Here is a 25,149-nt window from a genome sequence, read left to right as displayed (position 1 = left end):
TAGGATGAAGCTTGCCGTCCTCGACGATCCTGAGGTCACAAAGCAGCAGCCGATATCATCTTGAGTGTAAAGTATATGCCGTGCAAAAGCTGCTTAATGGCCAAGGGTCATGATATGTGCCTAGTGGCGATCATATGAGCCGCAGAATGGTTGCGACGTACGACGGCGTTGCAAGTGAAAGTTGTCAATATGCGTGGAATGGAGGTGGTGGAATAACAATGACAGGCTTGGAAGTACCGTCCGTACCGTCCGTACCCTAGAAGGTAGTTGAGAATGCAAGATCCACCACCTAGCATACTCATTATACACGCGACGTCGATATATGAACCATGTTGTCATGGATCGTGAAGCGGAACATTCCAAGGGTGCAGGATCGCATTCACGAAGCCCATGAGATCCCAAAGGATTCGGCCGTGACAGCTATAGTGTCGATGCTAGTGCATCTTGGAGAATCAAGATGGTTATTCTCCCGTGGTCCCTAGCATCTGTCAACTGCATTTACCCATGACTTCAAGGTTCGGGGCCAGGACGGATGTACTGGCCCCGATGAACTTGGAACGACGTCGGCTTTCTTTACCGAGCAGCCAATGAGGCTATCACGATCAACTCGAAAAGGTGGTTGGCCGAGTTTCTTGGAATTGAGAGCCGGAAGATTGTCCCCACCCAATAACAACACGTAGATAAGATGGTGATCGGAAAAAAGGGTGTTGCAACAAACGCAGGGGCAGCTGTCGACTACAGGATACCGAGGCCTGAGGCTTTTTTGGTCCCCTAACCAGGTGGATACCATTCTTTCTGGAGATCGAACAAATCCTCCCGCTGCCGCTACGATTGCGCAAACTTTGTTGCTGGCCCACTCATGGCCGGAAGTTAGAACGTGAGATTTCGGAAGCCGTGTGGAGTTGGTTTGCTATTCGGGCCGCAAGACCTGGCCAGCCCCTCACTCAGGAGACCCTCCCGAGTCTTTATCGTCCCACATAGCCTTGCGCAACAAACCTTCGCGGTCTACGTATTGAGGTACGTACCATCGGCGATTGAATAATGGCCCTCTATCTTTCAGGGCTATGCTGCGCACAGCTACCGCACCGAATCAGTAGCTATTCGGTAGTCACTCCTCTTACTCACCACCCAATGCTCTTACCAGCGACCAAGTATTCATTGCACTCGGCGTTCTAGACCCCACTTAGCCCAAGAGTTTCATGATACGGAATTGTCATAAATAGGACCTCACTTGTGCACAACCAACAAACACTCGGGAAGGGCAACAGCACCACTCGTCGCGACAGTCCTTTATCCGCGGAAAGGGTTCGTCGATATTAGCAACACTTCAACACAATATTGCGGCAGTTCATTGGAGGTCTCGATGCTTGTTCTGCGCGGTCATCTTCCATTTGCATAAACATGCATATCGCGCAGGATTCCGCTACCCAAGATTGGCAGGTTAAATGGAGTGTGGCTTTGCGAACTGGGGTCCCTCCCGTCTCGAGTTCTGAACAGCTCCAGGACAATTGAACACTTCACCAGCTGTAAGCAGTAGCTAGACGTGTCAAACAGTAGCATTTTTTTCGCGCTGTAGGCTACTAACCTGCTAGCCCGTCGCGATCGATTTTTAAAAGTTCCAGAAGACACAACTGCAAACCTTCCCTTTAAAGCAATATGAGACTTGCAGAGTCCAGCCAAGCCCCTGCATGCAGTTCGGTTGGCAAGCGAGGCGGCGTGTTTGAACATCGTCGTGTCGCGTGAAAGAAGCTCCGCGCGTTGACATGTGAGCGAAGGATTGATTTCATGCGCGCTTCTTTCTTACGAACAACGACTGATCATGAACATTTAACCAGAAACCGTAACCATGGAGTCACTAGAGAGGACGGAGTCGGGGTCTATGCAGGGCAGATCCGAGTCTGCTGCTCCTCCCCCTAAGCCCAAAGAAGAAGACACGACGCTTGCCACGTCGCTCCGCGGGAACTCCACAAGCACATCGCACAACGACAACCACGGTATCTCGTTGCGCGAGGTCGATCCTGTATCTGTGCGATTGGAACACCTTACAGTTTCAGTCGATGAATCGCCAAGTGGCTTCGCTCGCGCCTTCTCCAAGCAGAAACCGTCGCCAGATCGCAGCCATGTCAAGACTATACTTGACGACATATCGGCGGATATGCCATCTGGCAGCCTCACGGCCATTATAGGGGGAAGTGGAAGCGGAAAGACGTCATTGCTCAATTCCATGAGCGGGCGCTTGGCAGTAGGAAAGCGGCTTGCTACCTCTGGCCGGACGCGATTTAATGGTAGCGAGGATGCATCGCGCGTTAGAAGCGCATACGTCATCCAACAGGACATTCTCCTTCCCACGTTGACCGTTAGAGAAACATTGACTTATGCTGCGCAATTGCGATTGCCCTCTTCTGTCGATGAGAAAGAGAAGAAGAAGCTTGTTGAAGAAGTCATTCTGGAGCTAAGCTTGAAAGAAGCTGCAGATACGAGGATCGGAAACCATGCGCACAAGGGCTGCAGTGGTGGTGAGAAGAGGAGGACAAGCATCGGTGTCCAAGTAAGCTGTGTACCATCTGCACGTGAAATATACACTGACCTTGTAGCTTTTGTCAAACCCTTCTCTCTTATGGCTGGATGAGCCAACCACTGGACTAGACTCAACAAGTGCTTTCCAGGTCATAAAGACCCTACAGAATCTCGCTCGGAACGGACGCACTATCATCGTTACAATTCATCAGCCGCGTTCCGAAATCTGGGATCTGTTCGACAATGTCATCCTTCTGTCTCGGGGCAGTCCTGCGTATGCTGGCAGCGCGAAAGATTGCCTTCCATATTTTGCAAAGCTCGGCCACGAAATGCCTCCGTTCACCAATCCAGCCGAGTATCTCATCGACGTTGTCAGCGTCGATAATCGGAGCGTGGAAGCAGAGCAGGCAGCCCAGGAGCGTGTCAGCCGCGTAATAGAGGCATGGCGATCGCATTGCAGCAATGACCTCCAAGAAAAGCATGAATCACCCACTCCAGCCACACCGGTGACAAACACTGAGCAGCAGAAGCGACGTGCTAGCCAAACATCACTCATGCAGCAGACCCGTGTACTTACCGCACGAACATGGACTACAACGATTCGTGACCCTATGGGTAAGATGTTTCACATGATAGCTGTAACCGGAACATATGCTAATTCCTTCGTTTTCAGGTATGTTCGGAAGTCTTGTTGAAGCCATCGGCATGGCGGTCATCACAGGATGGATCTTTTTGCAACTCGATGGCTCACTATCTGGCATACGATCTCGGCAAGGAGCCCTGTACAATGCAGCCGCGCTTCAAGGGTACCTGATTTTACTCTACGAGACATACCGACTTACAACTGATATCCAACTATTCGACGAAGAGGCGCGACAAGGTGTAGTTAGTATACCAGCTTTTCTCATCTCCAGACGATTGGCCCGAATCTTGATTGAGGACATACCGGTACCTCTCATCTTCTCGCTGATCTATTACTTCTTCTGTGGCTTTCGTGCAGATGGAGGCCAGTTCCTCACGTTCTTCGGCATCATACTACTGCATCAGTATATCGCGGTGTGCTTTGCTATGACTTGTGTCGCTTGCTCAAGACACTTCGCTGGAGCGAGTCTGGTAGCTAATCTCGCATATACCCTTCAATCGATGGCATGCGGTTACTTCATTCAGGCGAACACAATCCCCATCTACGTACGCTGGACGAAGTGGATAGCATACGTCTTCTACGCTTTTGGGGCCTTGTGCGCCAATGAGTTCACAGGCTCGTTTTACGACTGCCCGTTGGAGGGTGGGCGATCAAATCCAGCCTGCAAGGAATACGACGGCGACTTCATCATGGACTCCCTTGGTTTTCCAGATGACTGGGTCTGGAGGCCCATCCTTGCCCTTCTTGGGTTTGCCATTGCTTTCTATACCGGTGCAGGAGTGTTGCTCAAGTTCTGGAACGCCGAGATCGTGATGGCTCGCGCTAGGCCGTCCAATATGGACGCTTCTGCTGGTAAAGAAAAGATGAGCGAACGTATACTGGACAATGTCAGAACCATCGACATTAGATTGGAGGGTTATGGTATGGATGTTGAGAAACGCTCACTCCGAAAGCGCTGGACGAAGACTATCCTCAAGCCGCTTACCGCCGACTTCTTCCCTGGGTCTTTGAATGTCATCATGGGACCTTCTGGTTCTGGCAAAACATCACTGCTGAACAGCATGGCAATGAGACTCAAGGATGATACATCGACACGTTACAAGCAATATGGCTCGATGACCTACAATGGCCTGATTCCAGCCCAAGAAGTCGTTCACTCAATCTGTTCCTTCGTCACGCAAGACGACGATGCACTACTGGCGTCACTGACAGTGCGGGAAACTCTCCGTTATGCAGCCGGTCTACGGCTACCGAAATGGATGTCGAGAGAACAGAAAACCCAGAAAGCTGAGGAAATCTTGCTGAAGATGGGTCTCAAAGACTGTGCAGACAACCTCATTGGTAACGACATCATCAAGGGTATCAGCGGTGGCGAAAAGCGCCGAGTTTCGATTGCCGTCCAAATTCTGACAGAGCCGCGTGTTCTGTTGCTTGACGAACCGCTGTCAGGCTTAGATGCATTTACGGCGCTGTCCATCATGGATGTACTTCGTGGTCTAGCCCAAGAAGGTCGCACACTGATTGTCACGATCCATCAGCCACGTAGCGATCTCTTTGCTCATTTCGGCAACATTCTGCTTCTTGCTCGCGGTGGACACCCCATTTATGCTGGCCCTGCTGACAGCATGTTGACTCATTTCGCCGGCCTAGGCTACGAATGCCCACGTCATGTCAACCCAGCTGACTTTGCTCTCGATTTAATTACCGTCGACCTTCAGCATGAGAGGCGCGAGGCGGCTAGTCGGAAGAAAGTACGCAAGTTGGTCGAGTCGTGGAATGCTAGTGTCTACCCTGTTGCTCGGATTGGGTCGATAACGACGCCAGCGGAGCTGGGAAGTATGGCACGAGAACCATCATCCTTCGCTTCAGCATACTCGATTCTCATTCGGCGTGCGACTAAGAACATGTTTCGTCAGCCAGATATTCTCATTGCGCGCGTCATGCAAGTGGTGGGACTGGGTCTCGTGCTTGCGCTTTACTTTGCGCCACTTAAGACCGATTACTTCTCCGTTCAGAATAGGCTCGGGTTCCTTGTAGAGATCGCACCACTCTACTTTGTCGGCAGTATGTAAAACCTCCTGTCATCTCTCCTTGTTATACTAATCTCAAGCAGTGCTTAATAACATCGCCGTGTATCCTATCGAAAGAGACGTCTTCTACCGAGACTACGACGATCGCATCTATGGTGTTGAGGCCTTCTTCCTCACGTACATCTCCATCACTACTCCATTCGAGATTATAAGCTGCCTGGTCTTCTCGGTCCTTGCCGTTTTCGCTGTTGGCTTAGAACGCAACGCGCAAACGTACTTCATCATAACCTACAACGCCTTCTGTATTACCAGTTGTGGCGAGAGCTTAGGTATAGCTTTCAACACGCTGTTCACACATACCGGCTTCTCGGTGAACTGCATGTCGGTCTTTCTCAGTGTTGCGCAGGTCATGGGTGGTGTACTGTCCCTCGACGTTCCGGATTTTCTGCAGGCTTGGAATCATCTTTCACCTGTGAAGTGGGCGGTCGGAAATATGGCGCCGTACACGCTACGTGGACTCAAATTCACGTGCGAAGACTGGCAACGGGTCAACGGACAGTGCCCTATTCAAACTGGAGAACAGGTGCTTGACTTGTACAAACTGAACAAGAACCCAGAGATGAACCTCATGGCTCTGGGTATATGCGCTATCGTGTATCGATTCTTGGCGTATGTCGTGCTCAAGGTGGTGAAGGAGCGCTGGATCGGGAGATTATGGCGGAAGCTGGGTGGTGGGAAGAAGAAACAGGCACCCGAGGCACCTCAAGCATCATAGTGCTTGACACATTCCCACGCGTCACGAGAAATAACTTGCATATTCGAGGCTTTGTATGTGTGGATCTAGCAATGACTCCAACGCACTGTTCATCCTTGTCCTTCAACAAAAACAAGTACAAGGAAGTAAGCCGCTTCAAAATCGCTCTGGATAAAGTCCAGAGCTCGAATCGTAGCTCACGTCACCAACTCCAATGTCCATCGTCGAGGTACGAACCGGAAGCCCCCGAACAGAAAAGAAAAACTTCAATATCCAATACGCAACTCGGTGCTTAAATCCTGTGACCCCAAAGATGGAGAGAGTTACCGTTCCCCCTGTTCCTCGTATTGTCCCATCCAGCATCTTTCAAAGTCAACACCCTAGAGACAGCATCGTTGTACTTGAACGTCTGACCCTTCTCCCATAACCCGTTGGCCAACTCGATACACTCAGTAACCGCGCAATTCTCCAATTCATCGGCTGGTGTGCCATCGTTGCAGATCTGGATGAGACGATTGAGACCCGTAGTGCTAGCCGCAGCAAGCGGCTCCATAGTAAGCTGTGCACCTGGAGAAAGCCAAGGGCAGATGTTCCCTGTGATGCGGTAAAGAATAGTGTGTTCCGCCGACTCAACCAGCATAACACCCGGTGGGATACCACCAGCAATCTGACTAACGTCTTGCTGTTCAGGCTGAGCTGGGTGGCCGTGGTTTCCATCAATGAACATGGGTGCTGGGCGAAAGTGTTGTGAGCCTGCCACACCAGGGCCCATGAAACCTGGCATCATTCCAGCGACACCAACTCCTCCCATCGCAGGTACGTTACCAAACGCGAGACCTCCACCCGCCCATAGCGGTGCAACAGGAGCAAAAGGAGGGATGACTCCGGCGATGGCGCCAGGGGGCGGTGGCGGGAACGGAACACCGTTGGCGTTCATGCCAAAGCCTATACCGTGATGAGCACCCGGAAGAAAGTTGCCTGTGCGGATAGGAGCGAGTGGCCCGCCGCCCGGCCCCATGTAACCGCCCATCATGCCGCCCATCATAAACGGATCCATGATGCCGACAGGTGGAAGAACGGGTGGAAACGCACCTATGCCGACACCGCCGAATGCTGGAGCGCCGATACCGATGGGGAGGGGAGGGCCGTAGATGGGGGCGTGTTGTTGTTCTACGACGACTTGGGCTCCTCCTCCTGCAGCTGCGACCGGCTGGTGTGCTTGAGGTGCTGGGCCGGCGTTGATAGGGGGAGGGGGAGGTTCGCGGTTGATGTTGGGGTTGTTACCAACGTTTGCAAGCCAGGGTCGACCGAGGGGAGGGCCAGCAGCCATATGTAGTGAGCGAAAGAAACCTCTAGAGTGGCAACGAAGGTGGGTAGTTGGTGTCAGAGCAAGCTGGCCAAGCTGGCAGATTCTGTGACCTTGATATTGGAATTCTGATAGATGCCAGGGCAGAGAAACAATGAAGGTGAGGACAAGAAGAGAAATATTGGGAATTTAGGTCAGCCATTTATACGTACACATCGATACCGAGCATGCGTTCAAGAAGCTGACGATGCGTGAAGATAGAGATGATGGATGCTACGAACAGCGAAGAGATCACATAGTATCGCAATATTTGAATGTTTCTATTAACAGAGTAGCAGTGTGATGGGAATGAAGCTATGTTTGAATGGCGAACACGTCAAAAGTCAGCGTATGTCATGTTGCGCAAACAGTACTTGGAAAAGCTAGGTATCGTATACACTGTTTCTGAGGACTGGACTAGTGACAGAAGAGAATCGCTGTGAATATTAGCAGAACATCATTGGATGCTGAATAATGCCACAATTTCACGAGCAAGCAATGACAGTGATGAGGGAAATGATAATGTGGTGGCAGCCCAGGTCGAGAATTGATTGATAAGGCGTTTGACCTTGCAGTCACAATGCACTGTTTTGGGTGAAGTGTGACATGACGAAAGCAACCAAGATACAAAGAAGCAAGCTGGAGGATGGAAGAAGTTTGTGGACTATTCATGCAAAAGGTATATACATAGAAATAAGATGAAGCAGAAATATACATCAAAGTGAGTGCGACACAATGTCGACGATCCTAGCGCCCGACCTGCCGCGTGTCTACACCAGAGTGTACCTAGTATGTAGCAACCTTGGGTCCAGGAACAACGTAGGATTTGAAGTTGTTGTAAATGTTCGCAGTGTAGCCAGAGTCTGTGCTCTTGACGTGGCCTAGAAATTCGAGGTACGAAGTCAGAGTATGTCTCACAAGCAGTTCCTATGTGGGATCTCTTACCGGGGATCTTGGTGGTAGGAGAGGGCTTCCCAGAGCCGCCGCCAGTGACCTTCAACTGAGCGCACGCGATGTAGAACTGAGGCGTGCTACCAGGGTTGTGGATGCCGAGCTGCTCGATGCGGAGGAGATATTCTCCGGCAGGAATTTGTGATGGGATAGTCGTAGAGTACGTAGCACTCATGTCCCAACTAGCCTGGCCACCAGAGAAGGTAGGGCCAATCTCCTTGATCTTGAACCAGTCGGTAGATCCATCTGCGGCAGCCGCAGAGTCGACCTTTGTCATGTAGAAAGAGACAGGACCTTGGTGGTAGACTGCCTGGTCTGCGGTGAACGAGACGGTGGAGCCAGCAGCTACAGAAACAGTTGTAGTGCCACTGCCTGAGTTGCCATTCACATTACAGCGGAGGTCCCTTGAGCTGAGATCGGTAACAGGGCTGTTGTTAGGTACGTTCCGAACATTTTGGAATGGGGCCCCTTTGACACCATTTGCAGTAAGAGTTTGGAAGATGTCTTGTGTGTGTAAGTGTACTGTTGATGCAGATCTGGCGATGAAACCTACAGTGAGCTTGCGCAACGTTGGCAAAGGCCGCAAAGGCGGTGGCAATCGCGACGCACTTCATGATCAAGGTGATGAGTGAGAGACTGATGTGCTTGGAAGCGGATAAAACTGAAAGTGCTAGTGATCTTGGTAGAGAATACGAGAAGATGGCCGCTGGGTTTTATATACAAATTTTCATGACCTGACGCTTCGAATGGCTTCCAAATCCATATTGCAACACTCAGGAAATGACCAAAGAGGGTGAATACGAAACCGTGATTGGATGAAGCATGGAACTCGAAATGAACAAGTGTCACGGGATAGTTACTATGGGGTACTGCAAGGCAGCAAGAAAAACCGGGTTGTAGATGGAGTGTGGATACCCACTGCCGGTGGTTGTTAACAAGAACCGCCTCTGGAGCCGACCTTGTGACAAGTATCGACGAGGCGAGCGAGTGGTGGTTGGGCATGCAATATCGCGAGCATGGTACCTGCCATCCAGGACTATCAATCATTGGCCATGCTTGCGTGAAAGGTGCACACCGGACGAATTGGGAAAGGCGGACGGGAAAATGCATGTGGGTTTGGTCTGTCGAGAGGGGAGATTGGCGCGCTTGCTGGAACTGTACAACACTGGACGCTTGCGATAGATTAATATCTGGGGCAATATGTTAAATGAACATGGCAGGGCTAGAGCGGGACTGGAACGGCGGGAGGCAAAAAGGAAACAACACCGTTCCTCGATTGTTGACCAGGCTCATGATCGCACATGTGCTACGGTAATACTCCGGCGGAATGTGAGTCTTGTGTCGACGTCTGAAGATTTGGTGTTTGTGCGAAGGAATGTATCATGTCGAGTCATGCGTTTGACCTAGCCATGTCCCTGTCGCTTTGTGGGGCGACGCTCATCAGACTCATACTTCAGCATCACCTCGAGAGTGTAAAGTCGCTTTTTCAGGCTCCTAGGAGGCCTACTGTGTCGCGATAATTATTAGTTTTGAGCTTTAGGGAACAGTTGATTGTATGGCTTTAGTTTTAGTTCGCTGGGCTGGGTCTGCTTCGTCTGAGTCACCGGCTGTACCGTGCAGACTCATACTTCAACATCACCTTGGATTGTTGCAAAATAAAACAAGGCCTACATTCTGCAATCGGTTCAAGACCTCAACAGTACCATTTCCGTAAACCTGAGCACTACCTCAGCACCCAGCATCTGCAATACCAACCCCAACGCCATGACATCGCACCCCATGCAACGATGCTGCATCGTCGGCATAAAGCACACAGGAACGCCCCAAGGAGTCATCAAGCAAATCGACACCGTCCGCACCTACTTCGCCTATCCAGAGAATCACAACCCGGAACATGCCATCATCCTCATGACCGACGTCTTCGGCATAGACTTCCTCAACACCCAACTCATCGCCGACCAATTCGCGCAAAACGGCTATCTGACACTCATCCCCGATGTATTCAACGGCCGCGAAGTATCCTTTCCAGTCGCCCCGTCGTTTGACTTGCAAGAGTATGTTGATACTACTATGCCAAAGCCGGAGACTGTTGATCCTATCTATGAGCGCGTGATTGGTTATCTGAGGGACGAGTTAGGAATCAAGAGGTTAGGAGGCGTAGGATACTGTTTCGGTGCAAAGTACGTGTGTAGGTGGTTAAAAGAAGGAGGCTTAGACGCAGGTTTCATAGCGCACCCGAGTTTCGTCACTGCAGACGAGATCCGCAACATCAAAGGACCACTAAGCATCGCTGCAGCAGGTACGATTCTTCCTCTCTCAAAACAAATCTCGTCGTTGCTAAAAAGAAGAAGAACAACGACGTGCTAACATTGGGTCCAGAAACCGATGACATCTTCCCCGCTTCCAAACGCCACGAGACAGAAGACATTCTCAAACAGCACACAGTCCCATACCAGCTATTTCTTTACTCGGACGTTGAGCACGGTTTTGCGACAAAGGGGGATATGTCGCATGGCAAGGCGAGATTCGCAAAAGAACAGGCGTTTCTGCAGGCGGTGTACTGGTTGGGCGAGTACGTGAAGAAGGAGCCGGGGGTGGAAGCGATGAGCTAGAGGTGTATAGTACCAACGAGGTGATTGAGACCATTCAAGGCCTTGGCGGCATCAGAAGCAGTTGCCACCAATATCGTATCGTCGGAAGGTGCGTGATGAATCCGATGGTCGACGATTTCACCGCCCACGCGACCATGCCCAGAGCTCCTTGTCCCCTTTCCTTCTAGTATCTTGTCTCTCGTTGTGTGCGATTTTGCATTCCGTAGGTCCTTCTCAGCCTTGCTGCAAGACCACGTCAGCACATCGTTTCTCCTCGATGGGAAGATATGCTCCAGGCATACAGCTTTATACGTTTCCAGCGATGAGGACGCCCTTATCCTGGTGTCCATATGAACGCCCGGATAATTCCCACATGGTCGTAGGCAGTCAATCACCGTATCAATCGTAGTCAGCGCCGCCCCAATTGCCCAGACGCAGAAGCTGATGGCAAAGTATACGACGAGGAACAAGGTTACAAGGAGACAGCCCCAGAGATAGCCTGTGAGGAGACAATCTAGTATCTCGTTGGCTGGGGGAGACGTCGATAGCGGCACAGGGTCTCCGGTTCGATAAGTTTGTGGTTGGGGCATGATGGCTTGGTAGGGGAAGAGAGGCGCCATGGTTGGTTGGTGTGGCGGTAGAATAGGTCCGAGTGGAGTTTCGATCGGTTGTCGAAGATATTGTACCGGCGGTATTGATACTCGTGCTCAAAAATAGTCGATGCACCACCGTCGTTGGAGTGTGCAAACGTTGCGAGAGAATCATGGGATGATTCGCGGATTACATCTGCGTTTGAGTCGATGGGAGTTGCGTCCAACGATCACCGAGAAGGCGCCACTCCTGTCCAATGTTGTTTCTGCTCAAGCGAGATGTGTAGGCTCATCACTCTTTCTCGCCATGTTCGTCACCAGCTCTTCCTTCTTCTCCACTCCCTCGCTCCTCCTTCATCTTCCCAGCCCACGGCGGCTCCCCATCCTCATCAAACTCCGCCCACTGAAAGAACCCACAGCTCTCCCTCCCCGGCACATACCCCGCATGACACATCCACATGTACCTGCCCCTGCTCTCCTTCTTCCTCGTCGCGCACCTCAACACAGTCGGAACATCACACTTGCATTTCGGCGTATACCTCGGATGCAGACTCTCCTTGTAGAACCTATACGTAATATTCAACCGCTTATTCTTCGCAAGCGGATGAGGATCGATGGCTTGGGCTGGGGCAATCGAGTGTTTCCATTCCTCCTGCATCTCGGCGTGCATGACCAGGAGCGAGTTGTGCGGCAGATGAATGCTAATCTGGCCCTGGGCATCGGCAAGCGAGCCGTCTTGCTTGCGGTGCACAGAGTCATCTTCAGCGAGGATCTTGCGGACACGGAACTCGTGCGCTACTCCTAGGCTTAGGCTACCGATGATGGCGCGTGGGCCGAGATAGGTCAGTTGGTCTGCGTGGTAACCGACGCTTTCTTGTGGTCCGTCGTAGCAGTTCACAAAGGCTGTGTTTGCTTTCCATGCGTGAGGAGATTGGTATTTGAGTTTCTTGCCAGAGGGGTAGAAGTCGCGGATTCTGCGTTGGATTTCGCGGTTGACGGCTTCCTCAACCTGGGGACATGCGTTTAGCATTTCTGATGTGCTTTGCCGGACATCCTGGGCAGTGTTAGTATTATGGCGCTGACTCTTCTGGCTTGCTCACCTCGAGCTCGCCACCGTTGTAAATGTACTCCGTCTTCTGTCGTTCTGCCTCTTCGAGGCTGTTGACATAGAAAGCATACGTGTGTGGGCTCAACACAACTCTATCGAACAGCTTGAACTCATATCTATCATACGAGGACGCTTCTGCCAGCAGTTGAGACAGCAGTGCTTCGGCCTGCTTTGCTGGGAGGAAGTTGTGGATGATGGAGCAGGGCGTGTGTGCCTCAACGTCCTGTGGGCTGTACAAGAACAGCGTCTTCCCTTTCTTGACCAGTGGCCTTTTGGTTGACGTGCCGTCGGCTGGGCCAATGCGATACGATGTCAACGACGATTGATAGCCAACTGTAGATGACGCGGGCCGCTTTCTCGGCTGCGATAGGCACTCTGAGGCTTGCTCGACATGTCCGTCAGCAGCGAGCAATGCTTCAAGCAGGGTGCCTTCATCGAGTTTCGGATGTAGAGATGCCAACAGGGCCAGCTTGAAGTCAGTCGAGTCGTCCTCTTGCTGCACGCCCGTGTTCTCGACCGCCTTGGGTGGTTGTTCAGCCCGCTTCCTCTTTCGCGACACGAACGCGTCCATGTCGGTTGTAGTTGATGACAATGGCGCTCATAGTGCCGTGGTAACGCTCTAACACATTTACAGCTTGCTGGTGGTGGCGACGGTTCCAGCCAGACGCGTTGTCACGGGACAGCCCGAGACCCGATGCAGCCCCGCCATATCCAAAGCGCCAGGCCTCGGTCTCGTCGACTTCGTCATCTGCAACCATGCAGCCGCCGCACAACACCAGCATCCCATCCCAGCGCGACATGACGCGCCGGCCCCGACACACCATCCACGCGCCATAGTCTGCTACCATCACCCTCGTGGGGTTCTCCGTCATGCTCGAGTTTCGAACACAGGGCTTTAATGGCTACTCGGTCAAATACAGCCCGTTCTTTGATTCCCGCATCGCAGTCGCAACCTCTGCCAACTTTGGGCTCGTCGGCAATGGGCGACTGTATATTCTAGGTCTTACTGCGAACGGCATAGTAGCTGAGAAGTGGTGCGTACGGCTCTTATCATCTGGCTACTACCCTACCACGTCTTTCACATGCTAATACTCCCAACCCCAGGTTCGACACCCAAGACTCCCTCTTCGACAGCACCTGGTCCGAAGCGCACGAGAATCAGCTCCTAACCGCCTGCGGCGACGGCTCCATCAAGCTCTTCGACATCAATGTGCCCACCTACCCCATCGCCTCCTGGCAAGAGCACGCCCGCGAAGTCTTCGCCGTGCACTGGAACCTCGTGGCCAAAGACACTTTCCTCTCCTCGTCCTGGGACGGCTGCATCAAGATCTGGAACCCAAATTCCGACGCGAGCATAACTACCTTACCAACACATTCCTGCACCTACTCTGCGTCTTTCAGTCCTCACAACGCCAGTGTGCTGAGCAGCGTATCGTCAGACAGCCATCTCCGCGTCTTCGATCTGCGCACACCAGCAAGTGCATCCAACCACCTCACCATGAACATCCCGATCCACCAGCCGCCCAAGGCACGCATGGGCCACGCAGCTAGCATTGGCATCGCGCCCGCAGAAGCCTTGACACATGACTGGAACAAGTACCGGGACACGATTGTTGCAACAGCGGGCGTGGACCGCGTGATACGTACTTTTGATATTAGAATGCCGCAGGCGGGTCCCGTTGCTGTGCTGCCGGGACACGAGTATGCGGTTAGGAAGCTGAGCTGGAGTCCGCATTTGTCTGATATTTTGCTCTCTGCGAGCTACGATATGACGTGTCGGGTGTGGACGGATGGCAGTGCCATGGGCGTGGGGTCCGTGAAGCAGGAGAATATGCTCGAGGATCCAATGTTTTATGGCGGGGGGAAGGAGATGGGGAGGATGGGGAGGCATACCGAGTTTGTGACGGGTGTGGATTGGTGTTTGTTTGGGGCGGAGGGGTGGTGTGCGAGTACGGGGTGGGATGAGAGGGTTTTGGTGTGGGACGCGAGGGCGATTATGCAATGAGATGAACATGTCATTTGGTGTGATGGAAACTGTTCTTCATTCAGCTACAGATTCGAATACAACAATACTCGGCGATGCACACCGCGAGCCATGCTACCGATAAAAATGATCCCAACAAGAAACAAAATAAATAGGGTATCGTCCCATGATCGCGCCTTGCCAACCCCTCAACACCATTGCCATGCAGAAAATCGCCCCAAACAAGCTCGAAACGCCCACATATGCTCGTGCGGTGTAAGCACCCTCTCCTGCTCAAGAAGCCCAGTAACGCCTCGATGCACCACCCACACTCTTCCACAAATACCTCGTCCTTGACCATCTTGTTCTTTTCCCATCCTCCTAAAGATCTCCCAGGTTCAAAACATCATCGAGCGCATCGTCCATCTCGGCCATATCTTGCACACTCCCGCCCTGCCAATGCATCCCCACTTCATCATCAATCTGCATCGGGTCTCCAAAGTCAACCGTCCACGTCTCCCCATTAAGATCCAGTTTCCCCGCGTTACCGATCCCGTTGATGCCATTCGCGGTGCTGGTGCCCGTACCGGTCCCGTTGATAATACCCACGCCATTCACGAGCACCGGTTTCCGCGGCGCATCGTAAATATCCTCGATACCTTCTGTATCGAGGAAGCGCGAATTCATAATCTGGCCCGCAATAATCGGCGTCTGGCCTAGATACGAGTCTCCCAACGCAAGCGCAAGACGCAAGTCCTCCATGCATAACAACTTTCTCTTTCGACGCTCCTCAGCTTCGACAGGGAGCTCGCCGGCTGTGCCCCGTGCTAGCTCGCCCCGTTCGACGAGGCGTTCTTCTCGCGCGAGCTTCTTTTTGAATTCGCCGGTGCGGACATACCCGGGGCCGTTATTAGCGACCTTTCCGAGCAGGTTTGCAAGAGCCTCTTTGATGTAGGTTTCCGTTGCTATATTCAGGTAATCAGGGCAATCCGACGTATGGCCCTGCGGCAGACCAAACTCGTAGCATATAGGCAAGAGCCTGTACGATATAGTTGTTGCAGTCGGGAACTCGTGTGTCTCGACAGAGAGGGCCGAAGTGTAGCGTTTGCGGATTTCGAGTTCCCAGTCTAAGTTTGCAAATGTTAGTCTGCCTCACTCTTACTGTAGAATAAGAGCACAAAAAGTGAGGATATACGTACTCGTCTTGCCAAACCCACCCCCCTGGTTACTGCTCGGCCCAACATCCAACTGCTTCGCCCGTCTCGCATCAACATACTCCTGCGCCGGCCCATTCGCACCACCACCCGCGCCCTCGAGGCCCGTACTCAACGGGCTCTCACCCGCCGGAATCCCCTTTAGTCTCTTCCTCTCCCGCCTACTCAACTGCATAACCTCATGCTTAAGCCTCTTCTCGCTCTCATCGCCCGTGCCCTTGACCGTCCCGCTCGTCGGCTTATCGCTGCTCGAGACCCAGCTCGCGATGCCGGCGTCGGGCGGATCGCGCCATATGTTTGCGTAGATGGCGGTGAAAAGAGCGTTGTGTGCGTGTTCGAGGGCGGGCGTGGTGAGGATCTTGGAGAGCGTGTGGGACAGCTCTTCCTGGTTGAGGTTGCCGAGGAGGAAGAAGGACAGCGTCTTTTTGTAGACGGTCCAGTCGGCGTCGCTGATGGAGCTCTTGACGGCCGCGTACAGCGGCTCGACATCTATGCGCGGGGCGCGTGGCGCGTGAGGCTTCTTGGTCAGGTCGGTATTGAGCGAAGTGAGGCTGGGCAGGGCGCCCGAGGAGAGCGTCGGCGTCGTGGTGACGTTCATGTCGTTGGGCCGGATGGTGCCTGCCATGATGGCTGGGGATGCGCGCCGTCGTGGCGCTCAATGCGTGGGGATGTTTGCGCGTTGCGAGAGGGTCGCGCAAGCTCGACGGGTGCGCGTGCGGACTGCGGAGAGGGCCTGAAGCTGCGGGAGAGCGACGGTGGGGGGGTCGACGACTCGGTCAAGACGTCAGCAGAGTCGCGCGAGTATTTGCAAATGTCCCCCAATGGCGGGTAGATGCAGCAGGCGTTGTGCGGGGCCTGGGCTGATGGACTGGCATACAGGCGTGGAGAGCGTGAGGCCAGAGCTCGGGGGTCTTGCGGAGTTGTTGCTGGGGGCAGACTAACAAGCCCCATGAAACCTCGAGCCTTCACACCCATCACACCTCACATCTAGGAAGCAGTCGAAGTGATCAACTCTGCATGTAATTGCTAGGAACTCGAAAACCCTCACACACCACCGCCCAAATGCAAGTACAGTCGCTTTTGTGCCATGTACACCGTCCGGTTCACCATACCGCATCCCTAGTTTTCACCAAACACATCCCCCAGCTCCACCTTCCCCACGCTCCAAATCTCCCTCTCATCCTCCATCTCGTCACTCGACAAGCCCAAGCCCCCAGCTCCACCCTCTGCCTCTTTCCTCTCCCTAGCCTGTCCAGCCAGCCTCAAAGCCACCCTCTTGAAGTAGTCTCCCATGCTGCGTTGCTGGCCCGCCGACAGCGTCTTCCCAGGCCCAGCCATGTACTTGTCAAACACCGCCGCTTCCTCATCCACAACCGAGAAGATGGCGAGGAACGCTGCTTCTGCCGCGAGCTTGACTGGGATAACAGGGTCGCGGACTGATGCAAACACCACGGGGATGACCAAGGGGATATGCGGACGCACGAGGTCGTTGTGTTCGCGCGCAACGGTGCGCAGCACCACGAGTGCCAGTCGCCTTGTGTCCACCGGGTGTCCAGGCTCAACCACCGGCGCCAGAGCCTCGAAAATGGGCTTGGTGTGGTCGAAGCTCTTGTTGCTCTTTTCCGAGAGTAGGTATTTGCCAGCAGCGAGGATAGAGTTGTCCGAGATGAACGGCTGTGCATGGCTGATTCCTTGGCAGATGACGGTCACGGTCTCGTCTGCAAACGATTCTGTCAAGGCTTCGGGTGCGTCCAGCAGGATGGCGTTGAGTGCCAGGACAGAAGCCTTGTTGTAGTGAGTGGTAAGCACTCTAGCCTTGAGCAGGCTGGACGCAATCTCCTCGGGGAGACAGCTGATAAGAGCGCCCAGAAGTCGAGCGTTTGTGATTGCCATTGCATCTACACTGCGTTAGTAACTGTAGACAGGATCGAGTTTCTACCAAACTTACCATTGGAGTCATCGCTCTCGTTGTCGATGAGACCTAGGATGGCATTCCTGCTTGCTTCGCTCATGTTCTTGCCGGCCTTGCTCACCACCTCAAACAACGCCTTCAACATGGCCGTCCTGACATTTTCGTCGGCTGTCTTGGACCCAGTCACCAGCTCAGCGATGAGCGGATCGACCCTCGGTGTAAGCTTGATCAAAGTACCAAGAGCCTTGGCTGCACGCGCTCGCAAAATGTCCGAAGATGTATCCGCAAGTGACTTGGCAAACGTGCGTTGGAGTTGGGGCAAGAAAGGTTTGAGGAAGGTAGGGATTTTCTCAAGCAGATTGTTGAGTGTCAGCAGAATAGCTGCCTTGACTTCGACAGAGCGCTCGGTAACCACACGAATGAGGGGTCCGGTAATCTGGGTGACGAATGGCTGCAGTGACTTTGCGCTGGTGCGGTCGATGATGTCGGAAATGGCCAGAGCACCCTGGACTCGCTGGTCTACTGAACCGTTCATGAGACCCTGCAGGAAGATGGGCAGGATGGCGTTGATACCCTTAGGAAGCGAGAATCCAGGGAGATCTGCACCAGCAACACCAACCTGGTTGAGTGTCTGGCGAGTCGATATAACGAGCGACTCCATCTCTTCCTTCCGCAGACGCTTGCTCGTAAGAGTGCTGAGCGCAATCCATGCAGCCTTGACAACCTCGGGGTCGCTGTCGCCAAAGGAGATGAGGAGCGCGCGGATGAGGTCGGGGTAGTATCTTGAAAAGTCGACATCGGCCTCTGCGAAGAACTTGGCCAGATGCATGTCGGCACGCGCACGTCTCCGCTCATCATCGTGTTTCGACAAAGCCAACATGACGCTCATGGCAGTGTTAAGACCATCGAACTCATCCACGGACAGCAGTACCTTGTCGAAAGCTGCCTCCAGCTCTGACCTGAGTTCCTCGTCCTTGGATGTGATGACGTTATCCATGATAGTGTTGAGGATGTTGGGCAATCTTCGGGTCATGGCAGAGCTTGCAACCTCAGCCAACGACGCAATAGCGCGGGCATTGAAGGCAGACATGGGCGAAGTAAGCAACGTAGGCAGAAGGTTTGGCAAGATGATGTTGGATCGCGCTTGATCTGTGAGGAGAGTGAGGAGCGCCGAGAGTGCGTTCTGTGCATCGTCTTCCGAACGCAGGAGGTTGAGTAGGTAAGGCAGAACCTGATCGACAGCCCGCTTGCCAAAGATCTGTTGCAGGGCGTCGAAGGCTTCGGCAGCTGCCTCCCGCACGTCCGCGTTGGGGTCCACCAGAGCAGTTCGTACAACCTGGATAAGAGTCTTCTCGTAGTCCTCCAGCTGCTCTGGCGAGGCAGCTGCGATGAGCTCGCGAAGGGCGATACAGATACCCTGCTTGGCATCTGTGTCGGTAGTGTGCAGACCTTCTTCGAGGGTAGGTAGTAGCGTGGCGAGCACACCATCTCCAGCCTTTCGAATAAGTTCTCCGAGCGCGTTTCCGGCAATGACCTTTTGCTCCATGTTTGAGCTTGCCAAGCGACGGATGAGAAGTTGGGTAAGTGTAGGGACAAGCTCGCGTAGAGTACGTGGGCTGGCCACCAATGCCTTCCATACGTTGATAGATGCTGTCCGCACAAGACCAGATGTGTCGCACCTGCAAATGTACAGCGCAGACAAGACCTTGTTGCGCTTCTCTTCTCCGAGGACTTCGAGCAAGGATTGCCCGGCCTCCTTGGCGCCCTCTTCGACTTCTTCCTCTTCCACCTTGCCGCTGATACCGGTGAGGTTGAACAGTAGATCTCCCACAAGCTCGACGGAGCTGAGACGAATCCTGTAGCTGTCGTCTGCGAGACCCCTCTCCAGCTCGGGTAGTAGCAAGTCGATGGCCTTGGTGGCAAAGTTCTTGACCAAGAGACGACCAGCGCGCAGGGCAGTCTCTCGAATCGACTCCACATCGTCTGCAAGACCGCCAAGAATAGGAGGAATGATCTTGCTGAGGTAGTTGGCGAAACTGTTTCCGAAGCAGACTGGCAAGAAAATGAACAAGGACATGAAGCCCTCGCGGACAGAAGCCCTGTTGCTGGCCACGTTCTGCAGAATACTGGGGAGTGTCTCCTCCAGGCGTCCAGTTCCGAGACCGGCGAGGACCTCTGAGAGAGCTTGGGCAGAACCAAGTCGGTCTCCAGCACCGGTGTCGGACTTGAGCGTGGACATGAGACTTGGAATGAGGTCTGGTAGAGCATCCTCTCCAAGCTTCTCCACCAGAGATCCGAGCGCTTTTGAAGCAGTAGCACGCGTAGCCGGTACAGGGTCCACGATCGCGACCCTTAGTCCAGCGACCAAGATGGGCAGATGAGATGTGAGGTCCTTCCTTTCCGAGAGGTATGCCAAACTGCCAATGATTTGTGAAGACTTGCGCTTGGTTCCAGATCGGTCACCCAGGCCTCGTTCCAGAATACGGACCACGAGAGCAAGAGAAGGCGCGTCGAGGAAATGTGCGAATTGAATCTTGATCAGGGCATCGAGGGCATCGTCCGTGTATTTTGTCGGATCGCTGAGAGCCTTGAGGATAATGTTGACCACACTCTTGATCTCGGGGTTGCTGATGACTTCGCCAAAGCGCTGCAAGCTTCGGTTAGCTGAAGCTCGCACTTCTTTGTGACTGTCTGTCAGTACGACAGTAAGAGGTGGAATGATGTCTGGCAAGCTCAGGGCTAGCTGATTAGGATCTAGGTAGGCCATGGCTCCCAGGGAGTCGCAAGCACCCTTCTTACTACGCCACTGGTCCTCGTCGAGACCTTCCAAGAGGATTGGCAGAACCTGTCTGACACCATAGGAACTAAGCGTGGAGAAACAGGTCTTGGCGGCATCCAAGCAGGCCTCTCGAACGTCTGTACTGGTATCGCCAAATCCCACGAGCAGCTGGGGTACCAATTGAATGACATAGGGCTCGAACAGGCGACCGAGGATCAGGGAGAAAAGCTCGTACGCCAGATACACGCCCTGCCTCTGGTTGGGGTCTTTCTTGTTCTCGCTAGCTCCTTTCAGCGTAGACATGATGCGATGTTCTTTGAGCAGACCCAGACCCTTGCCGCGTACGATACCTGCAAGACCATATGCAGCACCGCGACGCGAGGCATACTTCTTCGATGTGAGAAGTTGGTCCATCATCTGGTTGATATAGTTTGAAACCTCTTGTTCTGAGGTTCGTACCAGAGGTGGCAGACATTGAGCAACGGCGTATTGCACGGTCTCGGAGGGCGTGCTGAGAGTCGCCAGCAGTCTCTGCACAACCTTTGGGACTCGCTCGTCACCGGCAGCCAAGTGACGACCCAATGCACCGTAGAGGATGATGACTGCTTCGTTGACTTGATCGTACATCTCCGACTTGCGATCAGGAGCTTCGAGAGCGTTTTCGAACAGCTCCATAAGAGGTTCGACCTTGGTCTGGGCTTTGGCGGTGATGACTGAGGTTGCGGCTTCGATCAACTCTTCTCTCACCGCTGGACTTCGGTCTCCCAAGGGGCCCTCGTAGATCAAAAAGTTCAAGAAATCTACAAGATCGTCGGGCTTGAAGCCTGGTGTCATTTCCTTGAAGGTAAGCGCGATACCGTCTCTGCTCTCCCAAGGGTCGCGCAGATCGACCTTTCGTGGCATGCCATACTCGTCGCGCTCAGGAACGCGTGGCTTTGCCTTTTCTGTGTATGTCTCCCGAAGTCTCCGTAGAATGTCGTCAAATGTGTCAGGGAACTTGGTGATGATTTCGCCAATGGCTCGTGCAGTCGCCCTCCTGAGTGGTTTGTCGAGAGAGTCCAGATAGGGCAACATTTGCACACCGGCATCTGCTTTGAGCTCCAGGTCGTTCTCTTCCCAGATTGTTCGGGCAAGCTCAGCATTCTCAGGTTCGTCGTCGTGGCATGCGATGAAAATCTCCTCACTGAACGTCAAATCGTTCATGTCCAGTTCAGCGTCAATGGCTTGCAGGATCGCAGTTCGGACACCAGTCTCGGGTGCGATAGTGCCACGCAGTAGGGCGCCAAGCTCATCGTTGTTGATGTTGGGAGCGAGACCGCTAGCAAGGTTGGTAATGCAGTCCTTGATAATCTTGTAATGCTGTTGGTACTTTTGCAAGGACCATGCCAGGATCTCCAACAAGGCTTTTCGCGGCAGACGAGGGTCAGTGCAGGAGTTAGTGTGGAACGTCAACACTTCGATGGCTAGGATGAGTTGCTCGTCAGCTTCTTCAGCCGCAGACTTGCCTATGCCACCTTTTTCTAGTACAAGGAATAGCAGAGGGAAGCAATACGCCAAAGACACTGCGTCAAGCGGCCTTTGTTCGCTCAAGAAGCGAAGACGGTATAACACACGCGTTACCAGATCTAGCATGGTTAGTATGGTCTGACTCTACGTCTATAATCGATATTGACTCACCACCCAGGTCTTCGTCTTCGTACTCGCCAGCAAGCTGTATAGAGCCGATTGTTCGTAGTACTGCTACACCGATAAATGGTCGCATCATGCCCAGACGGCTGGATATCCGCTCGGAACAGGATATCAAAGCAGTTGCGGGAATGTCGCCCAACAAAAGACCAGCGCCAGCACGAATGGCTTGGATCAAGAGATCGACCGCCGGTCCCATCCATTGCTCCGCCTCGGTAGGAGGTCCAGTAGCAAGACTGCGAATGATACCCACACCTCGCCTCATCCTGTGCTCTGTGGCCGCCACCTCTTTCCTGATGGCAGACTCCTTCGCCAGCTGAGCGTTGACCTTGGCCTGATCATCCGCACTGAGCTTCTTGGCTTGGCCTTTCTTTTGTGCAAGCTGGGCTCGTAGTTCCTCCTCCCACTTGAGCGTATCGTAGTCTTTCGTATTCTTGTCAATGACTACAGGAGCCTTTTTCGACAAAACGTCAATGTATGGCGTTCCCTCTGGTGTACGGAAGATGGCCGCTTCGGTTGGTCCTACAGATTCCATCTGCTTCGGGTCAAGATCTTGACTGAACTGCTTGACCACAGCCGGCAAGGCAGCCTCTGGAGCCACGAAAGCCATGTCGGTATAGGCACTGTAGGCCGCTGCGTTGGTAGCGGGCAACGACTCATTGTCCTTGTTCTATATTGTGTGTTAGCAACAGGTTGTTCAGAAGATCAGGAAGAAGTTAGTACCTCGGTTGCTTCGTTGATCGTATTCACAAACTCTTGCAGGTTATCCCGCACGAGCTGACCAGGATCGACACCCATGCGCAGGCACAGATCGATCCAAGAAACTTTCGGGATGATTTCTTTCCTTGCTAGTACAACGAGGTTCATGGCTTGCTTTTGCACGCTGGCATTATCCACGCTTGCGTTGTGATTCTTTACCGTCTCTGGCGAAAGGCATATGCAGCCCAACACAGCCCCAAGTTCAGCTGAGCTTGCCTTGGAGACGAACGCCGCACTGTCCTTGTCTTCTTGCTCACTTGACCTGTACCATGACCACAACCCTTCTATAATGATGTCGCTGATTTTGTCCGGGGAGGTCTGGAGGTATGATTGCGTTAGGGCTTGTTTAGCAGCGGACTTGGCTTTGGCAGAGACGCTGGGAGCAACGATCAGAAAGATGAATGCCTGTGCCCATGCATCCGCGACTTCTTTCGAGGCTTGAATGACCTCGGGCGCAAGTGCTTTGAGGGCGCGAAGTGCGATTGAGACGTCCTCTTCGGAAGACAGCTTCGAATACACTTTGGGGTTGAGATGAATGGAAGGCTTTGGCTGCGTGGCGAGCGATTGTGAGATGACATCGGATTTCTTATAGATGGATCCAAGCTTCTCGTCCTTCATGTTCTGTACCCTATCGATGAGAAGCGCAGTCGCATAGTGTCCCGCCGTGACCAATCCACTTTGTGTTGCAGGCAGGGGGTTCGCATTGACTTCCTGCCAGATCTCAATGAGCTTTGGGAGAGTAGTTTGACAGAATGCAAGTACGTCTGGCTGGGCTTGTTGCTCGTCGGAGAGACCCCACCAGATATCCGCAGCGCGCGTGGCCCAGAGGCGCTTGACAGGCACACGCTTATCACCCATGCCCTTGATGAATGCATCCGAGACAGTTTTATCGAGAGATACTCCGTTCGCCAAACCAAAGTTCAAGTGGGTTGTCATTGCGGACACCTCGGCTACGACTGCTGGCTCGCTCGGCTCTTTCAGAGCCACGGGAGCGATACCTGCTGGTATTTTCTTTGACAAGGATATCGACTCGGGTAGTGCTGAGAGCATCTGAGCATGCAGAACTTTCTGGTCAACACCGGATACTTTGCCTTGCTTGAGTGGGGTAAGCACTTCATCTGCCACCTTGTCAATCTTGGCATCATCTTTTGACCGTGAAGCCAGGGCCTTGAAGGTCCGTAGGGCGCCTGCGCGGATTGCGGCATTGCTCGATTTGACATTGGAGAGCAGCGGCTTCAGCATGTTTCCCAGCAGAATGTCAGAGAGGTCCATGGTCTCGGGAAGGGCGAGGAACATGGGTGAGACGACATCGTTCAATACTACTTCGGGCGCTCTCAGCAGGGCCTTTTCGATGGGCGGTATGACATCCTTGCGCAGCTCTTCCAGCGTAGGGAAGCTGTCGAAGAAGTCGTGCAGGGCATTGGAGATGTGGTCTGGCAGCTGGCTCCTTGATCCGACAATCTCGCGTGTGTAATATGTGTAGTAGTCTTGTTTGTGGGCTTCGAGGAGCGGCTTGACAGTCTCGAGACGCGACGAGACACCTGCAATGACGCCGAGGAAGATGGCATTTCCAGCCGTGGGCGCGCTGCCCTTTGCGGTGAGGGTCGTGATGAGGTTGGAATGGGCTTCCTTGCCAATGGCCTCAGAGCGGAAGATGGCGCGCAGGGCCCGGCGCGTCGAAACGAGGGCCGCTATGGAGATGCGGCCAGCTCGCCGGTCGCCGCCAGCACCCACACACGTCTCCAGCACGCGCGCATTTGCCAGCGCCACATCGAGTCCATGCTTGGCCCACCGCTCAGCCGATTTTGCGAATTGCAGCAGCAGCACCGAGCACCAGTCGTTGAGCACAAACGCGTTGGCGTGTGCGATTGCCTTTTTCGAGCATTCGTTGGTCAGGAACTTGACAATCGGGGGCAGCACTTTGTCGCCATGCGGTCCGTTGACCAGCGACTTGAGGACGCCTTCGACAGCCCGTCGTGATTCGCGGTCGTCGTACAGTGGATATGTTTCGAAGAGCAGTTCGAGGAGCGCCTGGAGGTCCGCCGTGACGAGCGCTGTGTGAAGCATGTCTGGTCAGCTGATGTCGCCCTCTACCCAATCCCCACAGGCACTCACAGTCGTCGGCCACCTGGTGTTGCAGTCCCGAGAGCTCGTGGACTCGGCGCTTGGTGGAGCTTGTGATGAGCTTCGGCCGCAGCTCGTCGCGGCGTATGGCCCGCGACTCAGCGTCCCCGTTCACAGCAGCCATGTCGTCCAGTCCACATGTGAAAGCGAATTGCGGGGTGGTCTGGCGGGGTGCTCGTCGGC

General features: G+C 53.5%; 8 protein-coding genes across 8 annotated transcripts; 3 read left to right on the top strand and 5 right to left on the bottom strand.

Moving 5' to 3' along the window:
• Window positions 1-1,846: 1,846 nt before the first annotated feature.
• On the top strand, window positions 1,847-5,965 carry ACET3X_007308 (uncharacterized protein; the record flags this gene model as incomplete). Its single annotated transcript, XM_069454192.1, has 4 exons — window positions 1,847-2,548; window positions 2,595-3,132; window positions 3,191-5,224; window positions 5,274-5,965. The coding sequence occupies 4 exons, from the start codon at window positions 1,847-1,849 to the stop codon at window positions 5,963-5,965; spliced, it is 3,966 nt and encodes a 1,321-aa protein (XP_069304471.1).
• A 271-nt stretch (window positions 5,966-6,236) lies between these two features.
• Window positions 6,237-7,274, bottom strand: ACET3X_007307 (uncharacterized protein; the record flags this gene model as incomplete). The annotated part of the gene is made up of 1 exon (XM_069454191.1): window positions 6,237-7,274. The coding sequence occupies one exon, from the start codon at window positions 7,272-7,274 to the stop codon at window positions 6,237-6,239; it is 1,038 nt and encodes a 345-aa protein (XP_069304470.1).
• An 801-nt stretch (window positions 7,275-8,075) lies between these two features.
• On the bottom strand, window positions 8,076-8,854 carry ACET3X_007306 (uncharacterized protein; the record flags this gene model as incomplete). The annotated part of the gene is made up of 3 exons (XM_069454190.1): window positions 8,076-8,170; window positions 8,235-8,744; window positions 8,794-8,854. 3 exons carry the CDS (start codon window positions 8,852-8,854, stop codon window positions 8,076-8,078), a joined length of 666 nt encoding a protein of 221 aa, XP_069304469.1.
• Window positions 8,855-9,766: 912 nt separating this feature from the next.
• Window positions 9,767-11,116, top strand: ACET3X_007305 (uncharacterized protein). The gene is made up of 2 exons (XM_069454189.1): window positions 9,767-10,539; window positions 10,620-11,116. Exons 1-2 carry the CDS (start codon window positions 10,005-10,007, stop codon window positions 10,850-10,852), a joined length of 768 nt encoding a protein of 255 aa, XP_069304468.1. The 5' UTR covers window positions 9,767-10,004; the 3' UTR covers window positions 10,853-11,116.
• Window positions 11,117-11,713: 597 nt separating this feature from the next.
• ACET3X_007304 (uncharacterized protein) lies at window positions 11,714-13,127 on the bottom strand (the record flags this gene model as incomplete). Its single annotated transcript, XM_069454188.1, has 2 exons — window positions 12,522-13,127; window positions 11,714-12,475 (listed from the first exon to the last, which is right to left on the bottom strand). The coding sequence occupies exons 1-2, from the start codon at window positions 13,098-13,100 to the stop codon at window positions 11,714-11,716; spliced, it is 1,341 nt and encodes a 446-aa protein (XP_069304467.1). The 5' UTR covers window positions 13,101-13,127.
• Window positions 13,128-13,399: 272 nt separating this feature from the next.
• Window positions 13,400-14,534, top strand: ACET3X_007303 (uncharacterized protein; the record flags this gene model as incomplete). Its single annotated transcript, XM_069454187.1, has 2 exons — window positions 13,400-13,563; window positions 13,634-14,534. The coding sequence occupies 2 exons, from the start codon at window positions 13,400-13,402 to the stop codon at window positions 14,532-14,534; spliced, it is 1,065 nt and encodes a 354-aa protein (XP_069304466.1).
• Window positions 14,535-14,677: 143 nt separating this feature from the next.
• Window positions 14,678-16,576, bottom strand: ACET3X_007302 (uncharacterized protein). The gene is made up of 2 exons (XM_069454186.1): window positions 15,692-16,576; window positions 14,678-15,619 (listed from the first exon to the last, which is right to left on the bottom strand). The coding sequence occupies exons 1-2, from the start codon at window positions 16,329-16,331 to the stop codon at window positions 14,874-14,876; spliced, it is 1,386 nt and encodes a 461-aa protein (XP_069304465.1). The 5' UTR covers window positions 16,332-16,576; the 3' UTR covers window positions 14,678-14,873.
• A 249-nt stretch (window positions 16,577-16,825) lies between these two features.
• ACET3X_007301 (uncharacterized protein) lies at window positions 16,826-25,090 on the bottom strand (the record flags this gene model as incomplete). The annotated part of the gene is made up of 6 exons (XM_069454185.1): window positions 16,826-17,604; window positions 17,655-21,789; window positions 21,853-22,022; window positions 22,075-22,753; window positions 22,807-24,896; window positions 24,958-25,090. 6 exons carry the CDS (start codon window positions 25,088-25,090, stop codon window positions 16,826-16,828), a joined length of 7,986 nt encoding a protein of 2,661 aa, XP_069304464.1.
• Window positions 25,091-25,149: the final 59 nt, after the last annotated feature.

The sequence above is a fragment of the Alternaria dauci genome, chromosome 7 (assembly GCF_042100115.1).
Source record: "Alternaria dauci strain A2016 chromosome 7, whole genome shotgun sequence".
In the NCBI taxonomy this organism is placed as follows: domain Eukaryota; kingdom Fungi; phylum Ascomycota; class Dothideomycetes; order Pleosporales; family Pleosporaceae; genus Alternaria; species Alternaria dauci.
The sequence above is the reverse complement of the archived record's forward strand: the minus strand, read 5'-3'. Positions and strand labels throughout refer to the sequence as shown.